This window comes from Protomyctophum bolini (genome assembly GCF_963924005.1).
Source record: "Protomyctophum bolini genome assembly, chromosome: 23".
NCBI lineage: Eukaryota > Metazoa > Chordata > Actinopteri > Myctophiformes > Myctophidae > Protomyctophum > Protomyctophum bolini.
Window position 1 is genome coordinate 25,883,734 of NC_137884.1, and position 14,466 is coordinate 25,898,199.

The 14,466-nt window shown below is 44.6% G+C and overlaps 1 protein-coding gene across 3 annotated transcripts in view; it reads left to right on the forward strand.

The window, feature by feature from the left end:
* LOC308310972 (laminin subunit beta-1-like) overlaps positions 1–14,380 on the forward strand; it is a 68,479-nt gene extending 54,099 nt beyond the window's left edge. Inside the window, exons 28-35 of one of the 3 annotated variants that reach the window (XR_013963577.1) lie at positions 7,632–7,646; positions 7,854–7,983; positions 8,573–8,780; positions 10,341–10,482; positions 10,729–10,905; positions 12,039–12,198; positions 12,809–13,153; positions 13,760–14,380. Coding sequence is in view for 2 of the 3 variants with exons in the window: in XM_080757463.1 (XP_080613589.1) it covers positions 7,632–7,646; positions 7,854–7,983; positions 8,573–8,780; positions 10,341–10,482; positions 10,729–10,905; positions 12,039–12,198; positions 12,809–12,945 (969 nt within the window). In the remaining variant the exon portion in view is untranslated. Of the gene's footprint in view, positions 1–7,631; positions 7,647–7,838; positions 7,984–8,572; positions 8,781–10,340; positions 10,483–10,728; positions 10,906–12,038; positions 12,199–12,808 lie in introns of all 3 variants that reach the window. The other 2 variants (XM_080757463.1, XM_080757464.1) reach the window with 2 other exon arrangements.
* The last annotated feature ends 86 nt before the right edge of the window (positions 14,381–14,466 follow it).

Below are 14,466 nucleotides of genomic sequence, written 5' to 3' on the forward strand. Positions count from 1 at the left end.
AGCCTGGTCACAACGTAAGGCAGAGAACCATAAAGTAAAGCCTGGTCACAACGTAAGGCAGAGAACCATAAAGTAAAGCCTGGTCACAACGTTAGGCAGAGAACCATAAAGTAAAGCCTGGTCACAACGTAAGGCAGAGAACCATAAAGTAAAGCCTGGTCACAACGTAAGGCAGAGAACCATAAAGTAAAGCCTGGTCACAACGTTAGGCAGAGAACCATAAAGTAAAGCCTGGTCACAACGTAAGGCAGAGAACCATAAAGTAAAGCCTGGTCACAACGTAAGGCAGAGAACCATAAAGTAAAGCCTGGTCACAACGTTAAGGCAGAGGACCATAAAGAAAAGCCTGGTCACAACGTTAAGGCAGAGGAGCATAAAGTAAAGCCTGGTCACAACGTAAGGCAGAGGACCATAAAGTAAAGCCTGGTCACAACGTAAGGCAGAGAACCATAAAGTAAAGCCTGGTCACAACGTAAGGCAGAGGACCATAAAGTAAAGCCTGGTCACAACGTAAGGCAGAGAAGCATAAAGTAAAGCCTGGTCACAACGTAAGGCAGAGGACCATAAAGTAAAGCCTGGTCACAACGTTAGGCAGAGAACCATAAAGTAAAGCCTGGTCACAACGTAAGGCAGAGAAGCATAAAGTAAAGCCTGGTCACAACGTAAGGCAGAGGACCATAAAGTAAAGCCTGGTCACAACGTTAGGCAGAGAACCATAAAGTAAAGCCTGGTCACAACGTAAGGCAGAGAACCATAAAGTAAAGCCTGGTCACAACGTAAGACAGAGAACCATAAAGTAAAGCCTGGTCACAACGTAAGGCAGAGAACCATAAAGTAAAGCCTGGTCACAACGTAAGGCAGAGAACCATAAAGTAAAGCCTGGTCACAACGTAAGGCAGAGGACCATAAAGTAAAGCCTGGTCACAACGTAAGGCAGAGAACCATAAAGTAAAGCCTGGTCACAACGTAAGGCAGAGAACCATAAAGTAAAGCCTGGTCACAACGTAAGGCAGAGAACCATAAAGTAAAGCCTGGTCACAACGTTAGGCAGAGAACCATAAAGAAACGCCTGGTCACAACGTAAGGCAGAGAAGCATAAAGTAAAGCCTGGTCACAACGTAAGGCAGAGAACCATAAAGTAAAGCCTGGTCACAACGTAAGGCAGAGAACCATAAAGTAAAGCCTGGTCACAACGTAAGGCAGAGGACCATAAAGTAAAGCCTGGTCACAACGTAAGGCAGAGAACCATAAAGTAAAGCCTGGTCACAACGTAAGGCAGAGAACCATAAAGTAAAGCCTGGTCACAACGTAAGGCAGAGAACCATAAAGTAAAGCCTGGTCACAACGTAAGGCAGAGGACCATAAAGTAAAGCCTGGTCACAACGTAAGGCAGAGAAGCATAAAGTAAAGCCTGGTCACAACGTAAGGCAGAGAACCATAAAGTAAAGCCTGGTCACAACGTAAGGCAGAGAACCATAAAGTAAAGCCTGGTCACAACGTAAGGCAGAGAACCATAAAGTAAAGCCTGGTCACAACGTAAGGCAGAGAACCATAAAGTAAAGCCTGGTCACAACGTAAGGCAGAGAACCATAAAGTAAAGCCTGGTCACAACGTAAGGCAGAGGAGCATAAAGTAAAGCCTGGTCACAACGTAAGGCAGAGAACCATAAAGTAAAGCCTGGTCACAACGTAAGGCAGAGAAGCATAAAGTAAAGCCTGGTCACAACGTAAGGCAGAGAACCATAAAGTAAAGCCTGGTCACAACGTAAGGCAGAGAACCATAAAGTAAAGCCTGGTCACAACGTAAGGCAGAGAACCATAAAGTAAAGCCTGGTCACAACGTAAGGCAGAGAACCATAAAGTAAAGCCTGGTCACAACGTAAGGCAGAGAACCATAAAGTAAAGCCTGGTCACAACGTAAGGCAGAGAACCATAAAGTAAAGCCTGGTCACAACGTAAGGCAGAGAACCATAAAGTAAAGCCTGGTCACAACGTAAGGCAGAGAACCATAAAGTAAAGCCTGGTCACAACGTAAGGCAGAGAACCATAAAGTAAAGCCTGGTCACAACGTAAGGCAGAGAACCATAAAGTAAAGCCTGGTCACAACGTAAGGCAGAGAACCATAAAGTAAAGCCTGGTCACAACGTAAGGCAGAGAACCATAAAGTAAAGCCTGGTCACAACGTAAGGCAGAGAACCATAAAGTAAAGCCTGGTCACAACGTAAGGCAGAGAACCATAAAGTAAAGCCTGGTCACAACGTAAGGCAGAGAACCATAAAGTAAAGCCTGGTCACAACGTAAGGCAGAGAACCATAAAGTAAAGCCTGGTCACAACGTAAGGCAGAGAACCATAAAGTAAAGCCTGGTCACAACGTAAGGCAGAGAACCATAAAGTAAAGCCTGGTCACAACGTAAGGCAGAGAACCATAAAGTAAAGCCTGGTCACAACGTAAGGCAGAGAACCATAAAGTAAAGCCTGGTCACAACGTAAGGCAGAGAACCATAAAGTAAAGCCTGGTCACAACGTAAGGCAGAGAACCATAAAGTAAAGCCTGGTCACAACGTAAGGCAGAGAACCATAAAGTAAAGCCTGGTCACAACGTAAGGCAGAGGACCATAAAGTAAAGCCTGGTCACAACGTAAGGCAGAGAACCATAAAGTAAAGCCTGGTCACAACGTAAGGCAGAGAACCATAAAGTAAAGCCTGGTCACAACGTTAGGCAGAGAACCATAAAGTAAAGCCTGGTCACAACGTAAGGCAGAGAACCATAAAGTAAAGCCTGGTCACAACGTAAGGCAGAGAACCATAAAGTAAAGCCTGGTCACAACGTAAGGCAGAGAACCATAAAGTAAAGCCTGGTCACAACGTTAGGCAGAGAACCATAAAGTAAAGCCTGGTCACAACGTAAGGCAGAGAACCATAAAGTAAAGCCTGGTCACAACGTAAGGCAGAGAACCATAAAGTAAAGCCTGGTCACAACGTAAGGCAGAGGAGCATAAAGTAAAGCCTGGTCACAACGTAAGGCAGAGGACCATAAAGTAAAGCCTGGTCACAACGTAAGGCAGAGAACCATAAAGTAAAGCCTGGTCACAACGTAAGGCAGAGAACCATAAAGTAAAGCCTGATCACAACGTAAGGCAGAGAACCATAAAGTAAAGCCTGGTCACAACGTAAGGCAGAGAACCATAAAGTAAAGCCTGGTCACAACGTAAGGCAGAGAACCATAAAGTAAAGCCTGGTCACAACGTTAGGCAGAGAACCATAAAGTAAAGCCTGGTCACAACGTAAGGCAGAGAACCATAAAGAAAAGCCTGGTCACAACGTAAGGCAGAGAACCATAAAGTAAAGCCTGGTCACAACGTTAGGCAGAGAACCATAAAGTAAAGCCTGGTCACAACGTAAGGCAGAGAACCATAAAGTAAAGCCTGGTCACAACGTAAGGCAGAGAACCATAAAGTAAAGCCTGGTCACAACGTAAGGCAGAGAACCATAAAGTAAAGCCTGGTCACAACGTAAGGCAGAGAACCATAAAGTAAAGCCTGGTCACAACGTTAGGCAGAGAACCATAAAGTAAAGCCTGGTCACAACGTAAGGCAGAGAACCATAAAGTAAAGCCTGGTCACAACGTAAGGCAGAGAACCATAAAGTAAAGCCTGGTCACAACGTAAGGCAGAGAACCATAAAGTAAAGCCTGGTCACAACGTTAGGCAGAGAACCATAAAGTAAAGCCTGGTCACAACGTAAGGCAGAGAACCATAAAGTAAAGCCTGGTCACAACGTAAGGCAGAGAACCATAAAGTAAAGCCTGGTCACAACGTAAGGCAGAGGAGCATAAAGTAAAGCCTGGTCACAACGTAAGGCAGAGGACCATAAAGTAAAGCCTGGTCACAACGTAAGGCAGAGAACCATAAAGTAAAGCCTGGTCACAACGTAAGGCAGAGAACCATAAAGTAAAGCCTGGTCACAACGTAAGGCAGAGAACCATAAAGTAAAGCCTGGTCACAACGTAAGGCAGAGAACCATAAAGTAAAGCCTGGTCACAACGTAAGGCAGAGAACCATAAAGTAAAGCCTGGTCACAACGTTAGGCAGAGAACCATAAAGTAAAGCCTGGTCACAACGTAAGGCAGAGAACCATAAAGTAAAGCCTGGTCACAACGTAAGGCAGAGAACCATAAAGTAAAGCCTGGTCACAACGTAAGGCAGAGAACCATAAAGTAAAGCCTGGTCACAACGTAAGGCAGAGAACCATAAAGTAAAGCCTGGTCACAACGTAAGGCAGAGAACCATAAAGTAAAGCCTGGTCACAACGTAAGGCAGAGAACCATAAAGTAAAGCCTGGTCACAACGTTAGGCAGAGAACCATAAAGTAAAGCCTGGTCACAACGTAAGGCAGAGAACCATAAAGTAAAGCCTGGTCACAACGTAAGACAGAGAACCATAAAGTAAAGCCTGGTCACAACGTAAGGCAGAGAACCATAAAGTAAAGCCTGGTCACAACGTAAGGCAGAGAACCATAAAGTAAAGCCTGGTCACAACGTAAGGCAGAGAACCATAAAGTAAAGCCTGGTCACAACGTAAGGCAGAGAACCATAAAGTAAAGCCTGGTCACAACGTAAGGCAGAGAACCATAAAGTAAAGCCTGGTCACAACGTTAGGCAGAGAACCATAAAGTAAAGCCTGGTCACAACGTTAGGCAGAGAACCATAAAGTAAAGCCTGGTCACAACGTTAGGCAGAGAACCATAAAGAAAAGCCTGGTCACAACGTAAGGCAGAGGACCATAAAGAAAAGCCTGGTCACAACGTAAGGCAGAGAACCATAAAGAAAAGCCTGGTCACAACGTAAGGCAGAGAACCATAAAGAAAAGCCTGGTCACAACGTTAGGCAGAGAACCATAAAGAAAAGCCTGGTCACAACGTAAGGCAGAGAACCATAAAGAAAAGCCTGGTCACAACGTAAGGCAGAGAACCATAAAGTAAAGCCTGGTCACAACGTAAGGCAGAGAACCATAAAGTAAAGCCTGGTCACAACGTAAGGCAGAGAACCATAAAGTAAAGCCTGGTCACAACGTAAGGCAGAGAACCATAAAGTAAAGCCTGGTCACAACGTAAGGCAGAGAACCATAAAGTAAAGCCTGGTCACAACGTAAGGCAGAGAACCATAAAGTAAAGCCTGGTCACAACGTTAGGCAGAGAACCATAAAGTAAAGCCTGGTCACAACGTTAGGCAGAGAACCATAAAGTAAAGCCTGGTCACAACGTTAGGCAGAGAACCATAAAGAAAAGCCTGGTCACAACGTAAGGCAGAGGACCATAAAGAAAAGCCTGGTCACAACGTAAGGCAGAGAACCATAAAGAAAAGCCTGGTCACAACGTAAGGCAGAGAACCATAAAGAAAAGCCTGGTCACAACGTTAGGCAGAGAACCATAAAGAAAAGCCTGGTCACAACGTAAGGCAGAGAACCATAAAGAAAAGCCTGGTCACAACGTAAGGCAGAGAACCATAAAGTAAAGCCTGGTCACAACGTAAGGCAGAGGAGCATAAAGTAAAGCCTGGTCACAACGTAAGGCAGAGAAGCATAAAGTAAAGCCTGGTCACAACGTAAGGCAGAGGAGCATAAAGTAAAGCCTGGTCACAACGTAAGGCAGAGAACCATAAAGTAAAGCCTGGTCACAACGTAAGGCAGAGAACCATAAAGTAAAGCCTGGTCACAACGTAAGGCAGAGAAGCATAAAGTAAAGCCTGGTCACAACGTAAGGCAGAGGAGCATAAAGTAAAGCCTGGTCACAACGTAAGGCAGAGAAGCATAAAGTAAAGCCTGGTCACAACGTAAGGCAGAGAACCATAAAGTAAAGCCTGGTCACAACGTAAGGCAGAGAACCATAAAGTAAAGCCTGGTCACAACGTAAGGCAGAGAACCATAAAGTAAAGCCTGGTCACAACGTAAGGCAGAGAACCATAAAGTAAAGCCTGGTCACAACGTAAGGCAGAGAACCATAAAGTAAAGCCTGGTCACAACGTAAGGCAGAGAACCATAAAGTAAAGCCTGGTCACAACGTAAGGCAGAGAACCATAAAGTAAAGCCTGGTCACAACGTAAGGCAGAGAACCATAAAGTAAAGCCTGGTCACAACGTAAGGCAGAGAACCATAAAGTAAAGCCTGGTCACAACGTAAGGCAGAGAACCATAAAGTAAAGCCTGGTCACAACGTAAGGCAGAGAACCATAAAGTAAAGCCTGGTCACAACGTAAGGCAGAGAACCATAAAGTAAAGCCTGGTCACAACGTAAGGCAGAGAACCATAAAGTAAAGCCTGGTCACAACGTAAGGCAGAGAACCATAAAGTAAAGCCTGGTCACAACGTAAGGCAGAGAACCATAAAGTAAAGCCTGGTCACAACGTAAGGCAGAGAACCATAAAGTAAAGCCTGGTCACAACGTAAGGCAGAGAAGCATAAAGAAAAGCCTGGTCACAACGTAAGGCAGAGAAGCATAAAGAAAAGCCTGGTCACAACGTAAGGCAGAGAACCATAAAGTAAAGCCTGGTCACAACGTAAGGCAGAGAAGCATAAAGTAAAGCCTGGTCACAACGTAAGGCAGAGAAGCATAAAGAAAAGCCTGGTCACAACGTAAGGCAGAGAAGCATAAAGTAAAGCCTGGTCACAACGTAAGGCAGAGAACCATAAAGTAAAGCCTGGTCACAACATAAGGCAGAGAAGCATAATCGGCGGTTGTATCCTCCGGAACAGCCGTCAAATGTTATTTCCCCCGGATACGATATTTTCACGACCAATCACAACACTCGTTTCATTCGTGGAGAATGTAAACTGATTTGTAAAGCATCAACGTCATTTCCTTGGGCAATACTTCCTGTAAAATCCCGCAACTTCTGCTGCTAGTCTTTTCAGCGTAGGTCTTGCCCCAGGGTACAGCGGCGTTCATTTTCATTCAGAAGTGGAACTAAACGTGTAGGTTACATACGTGCTCTTTGGAGCGCAGATCTGTGCCAGGCCGGGGCAGCCTCTGGCAAATGGCCAATAGAAAACGAAAAGTTTTGTAAATCTAATTACAGACAAGCGGTATGAATCATGGTCACAACATGACACACAAGAGCATTTGTGCTCTAATTTGGTGAAAGGATTTAGGTACATAATAAATGTAATACATCCCTTGGACAGAAGTTAATTAAACTATATTATTATTATTATATATGAACAGGTTTGGGAAGCCAAGGTGCGCGCTGACGAAGCCAAGGGTTATTAATTATATATCATTATATATGAACAGGTTTGGGAAGCGAAGGTGCGTGCTGACGAAGCCAAGGGTTATTAATTATATATCATTATATATGAACAGGTTTGGGAAGCGAAGGTGCGTGCTGACGAAGCCAAGGGCTATTAATTATATATCATTATATATGAACAGGTTTGGGAGGCGAAGGTGCGCGCTGACGAAGCCAAGGGTTATTAATTATATATCATTATATATGAACAGGTTTGGGAAGCGAAGGTGCGTGCTGACGAAGCCAAGGGTTATTAATTATATATCATTATATATGAACAGGTTTGGGAAGCGAAGGTGCGCGCTGACGAAGCCAAGGGTTATTAATTATATATCATTATATATGAACAGGTTTGGGAGGCCAAGGTGCGCGCTGACGAAGCCAAGGGTTATTAATTATATATCATTATATATGAACAGGTTTGGGAGGCGAAGGTGCGTGCTGACGAAGCCAAGGGTTATTAATTATATATCATTATATATGAACAGGTTTGGGAAGCGAAGGTGCGCGCTGACGAAGCCAAGGGTTATTAATTATATATCATTATATATGAACAGGTTTGGGAAGCCAAGGTGCGTGCTGACGAAGCCAAGGGCAACGCCCAGGAGGTTCTTCTGAAGTCCAACCAGAGCAAAGAGCGAGTGGAGCAGAGCAACGAGCAGCTCCGCAGCCTCATCAGGGAGATACGGGAACTCCTCAAGGGTACGCACGTCGTGGCACACTGATTTCGTTCAGGTCCCCCAAATCCAGCACAGTATTAGGCCACAAACCCTGGTTTGAAAAGAGTATATGCCATGCCAGGGACCCCCCCCCCATAGGAGATTTGTGTTTCAATTATTCCTTCATTTTTTTGGTGTTGAGCTGGTCATTTTGAAAGTATAGCTCTCAAGTCAAAAAAGTCTGGGCACCCCCCCTGGACTAGCCCATTTAGGCCGGACGTCAAAATAAAAAAAATGTCTTCTGAAATACCTATCAGTGGTGCTCAATATTTAATGTCAAGGACCACAAAAATTGATATGTAATTATGCCACCGACCCCCATCTGAAAATATGTTGTTCCAGGAACACACATTTTCACGATTTTTCAAAAATAGCAGAACTACAAGCTCATAGCGCTGCACCGAGTGCCGCGCTATGAGCTTGTAGATCTGCTATTTTTCAATAGCTAAAGCATAACATAATATGCTTAAAACACCAAAAAGGGGTTCCCGACCCGAGAATAAGCTAGATGAATAGGGTAGTACTGTATGTACCGTATTGTTTTGACGATGGCGCCTCCCTGTGGCGAGCAGACGACAGGGCGGACGTGGCCGTGATCGAGGCGGTGGCCGACGAGGTGCTGGCGCTGGACATGCCCACCTCGCCCGGCGGGCTGCACAACCTGACCAATGAGATCAAGGAGAAGGTGGGCGCTCTGACCAGCGTGGAGGCCATCCTCCGTCAGAGCGCCAGCGACATCGACACGGCGGAGAGGCTGCTGCAACAGGCCAGATACGCCAGGTGACAGAGAGAGACACACACACAGAGACACACACACACACACACACACAGAGACACACACACACACACACACACACACACACACACACACACAGAGAGACAGAGACACACACACACGGCTCCATCTTGCGCCACCCTTATCCCTAAACTAATTTGCCCCTTTTTACTATTTAAAAAAAACCTTTTCAAATAGTTTAACTAGCGCCGATCTACATCGAGACATTGTGGGCTTGTAGATCACAAATGGCACAAAGTGCACACACGAATACCGCAGTGAAATGTGTTCTCCGCATTTCACCCATCTCTTGAGAGCTTGAATTATCCTCTTTCAATCTGCAAGGCGTTTGTTTCATAAAAAGTCCACCGTAGACATTGTTGTTATGAGCTACTTTCTCTCAAGACATTCTGTGCAGGTGATTCTTTTTGGAGTGTTGGAGTTTGGAAGCACTCATTTTTATTAGCGGGTCGTGCTGCTGCCTCCTGCAATTATGTGTAAATTCAAAACAGGTGGTATACGCAGGGCCGTTCAGTGACTTACGACGAGTGCTTCCAAACTCCAACACTTAGAAAAAAAATAATCACCTACACAGAATGTCTTGACAGAAAGTAACATGACCGTCATAACGGTGGATATTTATGAAACACATACTTTGCACATTGAAAGAGGATAATTCAAGCTTTGCCTATACAGCTGGAATGTTGGTGAGTTTAACGTCGTTTAATACAAGCAAGATTTGGATGAGTTGGGACATGTTATGAGTCAGTCAAAGTCCTACGATTAGTCACACACGTCACCGCAGTGAAATGTAGTTCTCCGTATTTGACCCATCTCTGGGAGCGGTGAGCCGCAGCCGTGCTCCGCGCTCGGGAATCATTCGTTGATTTTGACCCCCGCCCAATCCAACCCTTTGATGCTGAGTGCCAAGCAGGGAGGCATTGGGTCTAGTGATGCACCGAATATTCGGCCGCAGAAAATATTCGGCAGAAAATGGCTAAAAATGCATTTTCGGCCTATTCGGTTTCGGCCCAAATAGGCAGAAAATATATCACCGAATAGTGTATGCAATTAATGCATTCAAAAGAGCTGAATAAATGTTTTATGGACCCATAATAGTGATTATTATTTAAGTTAAGTTTTGCCATAACCATTTATTTTGCCATAAATCAGGTAGCTTTAAGGTACGGCCATGACAGCAATGGTAGGAAAGAAGATGTATAATATTAATCATATTCGGTATTCGGTTTTCGGCCAACTGTTTCCTGTATTCGGTATTCGGTTTCGGCCAAGAATTTCAATTTCGGTGCATCCCTAATTGGGTCCCATTGTTACAGTCTTTGGTATGACCCGGCCGGGGATCGAACCCCCGACCTCCCAGTTTCAGGGCGGCCACTCTAACCACAAGGCCACTGTCCGGTCCGGTCTGGTCTAACGGTCTCGCTCCCCTACGTCGAGGCCACTGTCCGGTCCGGTTTGGTCTAACGGTCTTGCTCCCCTACGTCGAGGCCACTGTGCAGTGCGGTCTGGTCTAACGGTCTCGCTCCCCTACCTACGTCTCTCAGTGAGGAGGCATCGTACATGGAGGGGTCCACAGGGAAGGTGGAGGTGGCGTTGAACGAGACGGAGCGTGCCCAGAGCAGTGCCAAGGACGCCATCGACCAGGTCCAGAACAACACCAGGAGCACCCTGGACCAGCTGATCTCTGTGAGTATGCCTTGCTTTTCTTTCTTTCTTTCTCCGTTGCTCTGTAAAGCACTTTGAGCTGCATTTCATGTCATGAAAGGTGCTATACAAATAAAGTATTATTATTATTATTATTATTATTAAGTAGCAACTCGTTCCTATGCGCCCACGTTCACAGCCTCTACAGTGTCTCTGCAGAGTAGATTTTCCGAAGGTCCAACTCTTGAATGTGTTTCTCATTGTCTGTACTGGACTCTTTACCACCAGGTGGAGTCGGAGACGGCCTTGACGGAGCTGAAGCTGAGCAACGCCACCGGTCGTCTGGTCCAGCTGGAGAGAGAGGCGGGCCTGCTCAGACAGAACCACCTGGAGAGCGGGCGGCTGGCTGACGGGGCCGGACAGACCACAGAGCTGGCCACGAAGGATGCCGACACGGCCCAGCAGGTATTATAGCCACGCAGCATGAACTCTGGAGAATGTCTGGGGAAATCAGGTCTGGTCATTGATTTTCTGAAAAAGCTATGTTTCTATGTCAGTCGTTCTTCGATTTTATTTTTCAAAAATAGCAGACCTACAAGCTCGTAGCTATGAGCTTGTAGATCTGCTATTTTTCAGTAGCTAAAGCATAACATAATGCTAACACCTAAAGGGGTACCCGCCGAAAATGGGTTAAAGGATCATTTCAGACTAGAAGGCTTTCTTACTTGTATTTGTAGTTGTTACGTCGCCCATCAGCACACTTGACTTTACTACTTATTTCGAAAACCCAACCCCCATTGAGGGCTTGTGGTAAGGGTCAAGGGAAGTAGCCAATAATGCGCTTTTGCACACAAAATAACACATGGACCTCTTTGGTGGAGACGTAACAACTACAAATAAAAAGGTAAGAAAGTATGGAATTCTCCTTTAAATTTCAACACCATCTATTTGGTGTTGAAATTCTCAGAGTTAAATTGAACACAATTTCATTTAAAAAAAGTTGGTGAGGTGACCACCGGAGCTGAAATAACGTCGAGCGGTGGCGAGTAAAAACAGAGAGAAGGGGCTGGGAGCGGTGGTTTGCTCTTCACCGCGGCTCAGTGACATCATGTTGTAGTTCGGTGGTCACCTCACCACCAAAAATCCAGACTATATATGTGTATGAGCCTTTACTCTTTTTACCCCAAGTAACCTGGACTGAAGTGAATAATCTGAGTTGCCAGTTGCGTTCCAAAAAACGCTACCAGAGCATCAAATCTCACACCACCCGTCTCAGTAACAGTTTCTACCCCCAGGCAGTCAGGCTGCTGAACAGCTGACCTTGAACTGTATTGCACTGTTTTGTCACTTCACTTACACTTACACTTTTTCTGTTTTTTTTGTCTTTTTCTTGCACTATAGATGTTGTTTATGTCCTGTGTGTATGTAAGACTGAGAGTGCTCTGAGCAAAATAATTTTCATTGTATTTATACTCTGTATCTATATGAACCTGAACCTGAGTTGTGTGCAAACAAAAGTGACATTAGTTTTCATCAGGTCAATAATGATGGCGTGTGTGCGTGTGTGTGTGTGTGTGTGTGTGTGCGTGTGTGTGTAGGAGTTTGACCTGGAGGTGAAGGATAAGTACATCGTGGTCCAGGACCTCGTGGAGGACAAAGGGGAGGTGGTTCAGGAGGCCAGACAGAAAGCAGAGTACCTCCAGCAGGAGGCCAAAGTCCTGCTGCATCAGAGCAGCGAGAAGCTGCAGAAACTCAAAGGTATTACATTCACACAGACACACACACACACACACACACTCACCTAATTTGTGTTGTGTAATTAGTTTTCCTTCCATTTTCTATCTCCAAATCTGGAAATATAAAATGTTACACACTTAAATGGTTAGCTCAGCTGCCATGTCATGATTTTCCCTAAATGGTAAATTGCCTTTATCCAAGGTGCTTTACATTGTGCATTACATTCGCCTATTCACACACACATTCATACACTGATGGCAGCAGAAACCATTCAAGGAACCAACCAGCACATCAGGAGCAATTAGGGGTTCAGTGTCTTGCTCAAGGACACTTCGACACCAACTCTGGGGGAGCCCACAGGGTTCGAACTGGGGGTCCTTGACATGAAGATGTTTGAGAACGACCGACATAGAAACATAGGGTTTTTCAGAAAACTGTGAGAAGACATTTGTAGAATCGTTCCCAGGTCTAAATGGGTTAATGTGGTTAATATTAACACATGCATATTCATGCACACATGCACTGTGACACACACACACACACACACACAAACAAACACACAGAGTTGTACCTGGAACAACGAAGCAGTCCTCCTAACCATGCCTTGTTGTCCGTCCTGCGTTCGTCTCAGAGCTGGAGAAGTCTTACGAGGCCAACCAGCTCACCCTGGAGGAGAAGGCCGAGGAGCTGGTGGTCCTGGAGACAACGGTCCGCCAGCTCCTGGACGACATCAGCAAGAAAGTGACCCTCTACAGCACCTGTCTCTGAGTGACCACCGGGGGGCAGCCATGGGCCACTTCATCATGACCTCACCGTTACAGTCACTTATATATACTGGACATGTCTAGTTACCACAAAGTGCTAACAATGTTGACATATAGAGTGCCGAAGTCCTGACGTCATCATTTTAACATAGTTTCTTATAAGCATTGTGGTTGAAAAATAAACAAGCCTTCTCTGCGTTATTGTCAGGGAGGTGTCTCTGGATCGTTATATTGTCAGGGACGTGTCTCTGTATCGTTATTGATTGATTGATTGAAATCTTTATTAACAGTTTGCAGAATTACAGTACATTTCAAGCACAAACTCAATACAAAGACTGTTAACTGTGAGTGGACGACCCAATTAAGCCTTACACTTGTTTACAACAGGGTCCACATTGTTCAATTCATCAAAACATTTAGAGACAAACAAATAGACACTTCTATGTAGTTAAAGAACAGAACAGGAATTCATCATATAGGAAGCGAAAAGGGAAAAAAAGTATATATACAGTGAGGGGAACAGGGGGATAAAAGAAAAGAAAACGAAAGACAGAGTGTAGGGCGCCTGCACACAACACCATGCGTTGATGCCATGTGTGCATATGTGCAGGCACCCAACACCACGTCCATACAAAAACATAGTACAATCCATAGTACAAAGACAGAGTGTAGGGCGCCTGCACACAACACCATGCGTTGATGCCATGTGTGCATATGTGCAGGCACCCAACACCACGTCCATACAAAAACATAGTACAATCCAGATACAAATTCAGCTTTTACAGAGGCCAGTTTCGAATTGTTATATTGTCAGGGAGGTGTCTCTGTATCGTTTGGCGACAGTCAGTCACTCATATTTGATACAGCCTGTTTTCTAGCGAAAATGTCACTAATTCAGTAACAGTAACAATAGTGTTTTCTCTCAGTCAGTTGATTCTTCATATCCATATGAGTGAAACGTCCTGGATGACATGTTTATTTTTTCAAACACAGTTCTTATATGAGGCGATCTAAAATCCCCCCTATGGGGATTACAATGCAACTAAAAAGTACATGAACCTGTGGGTTTGCGCCCTCTACCGATATTGACGTCAGACTTCGGTGCTCTATAGACCAAGAATACTTCTCCTAAATGTGACATGTGATGTTGACAGGGAAAATGTACAATGCCAAAGTTTTTTTTATAGTGCCAGAGAATACAGTATTGTGATCAGATATAAGCTAAGTATATTATTGGGCTGTCATACCCAAGGACCAAGTGTGCAAATAAAGTACTAAAAAAAAAAGAACAAAAATGGAGTAAACGTAATCATAAAATGTACTATAAGCTATTACAGCATGAACGTTTCAGTTTAAATATATGCACAAATGACTGCACATATTTGTGATTGAAGTTGTCTTTTCTAAACCTACTAAAGGAAGTAAAAAAAACCTGATCTAGCCCAAAAGCCTCCTGTCTCATTTTAGAGTTAAATTAGGTCATTAAATCTAGTTTGTTTCTAGTCTTGTGTAACTTAAAACCTGA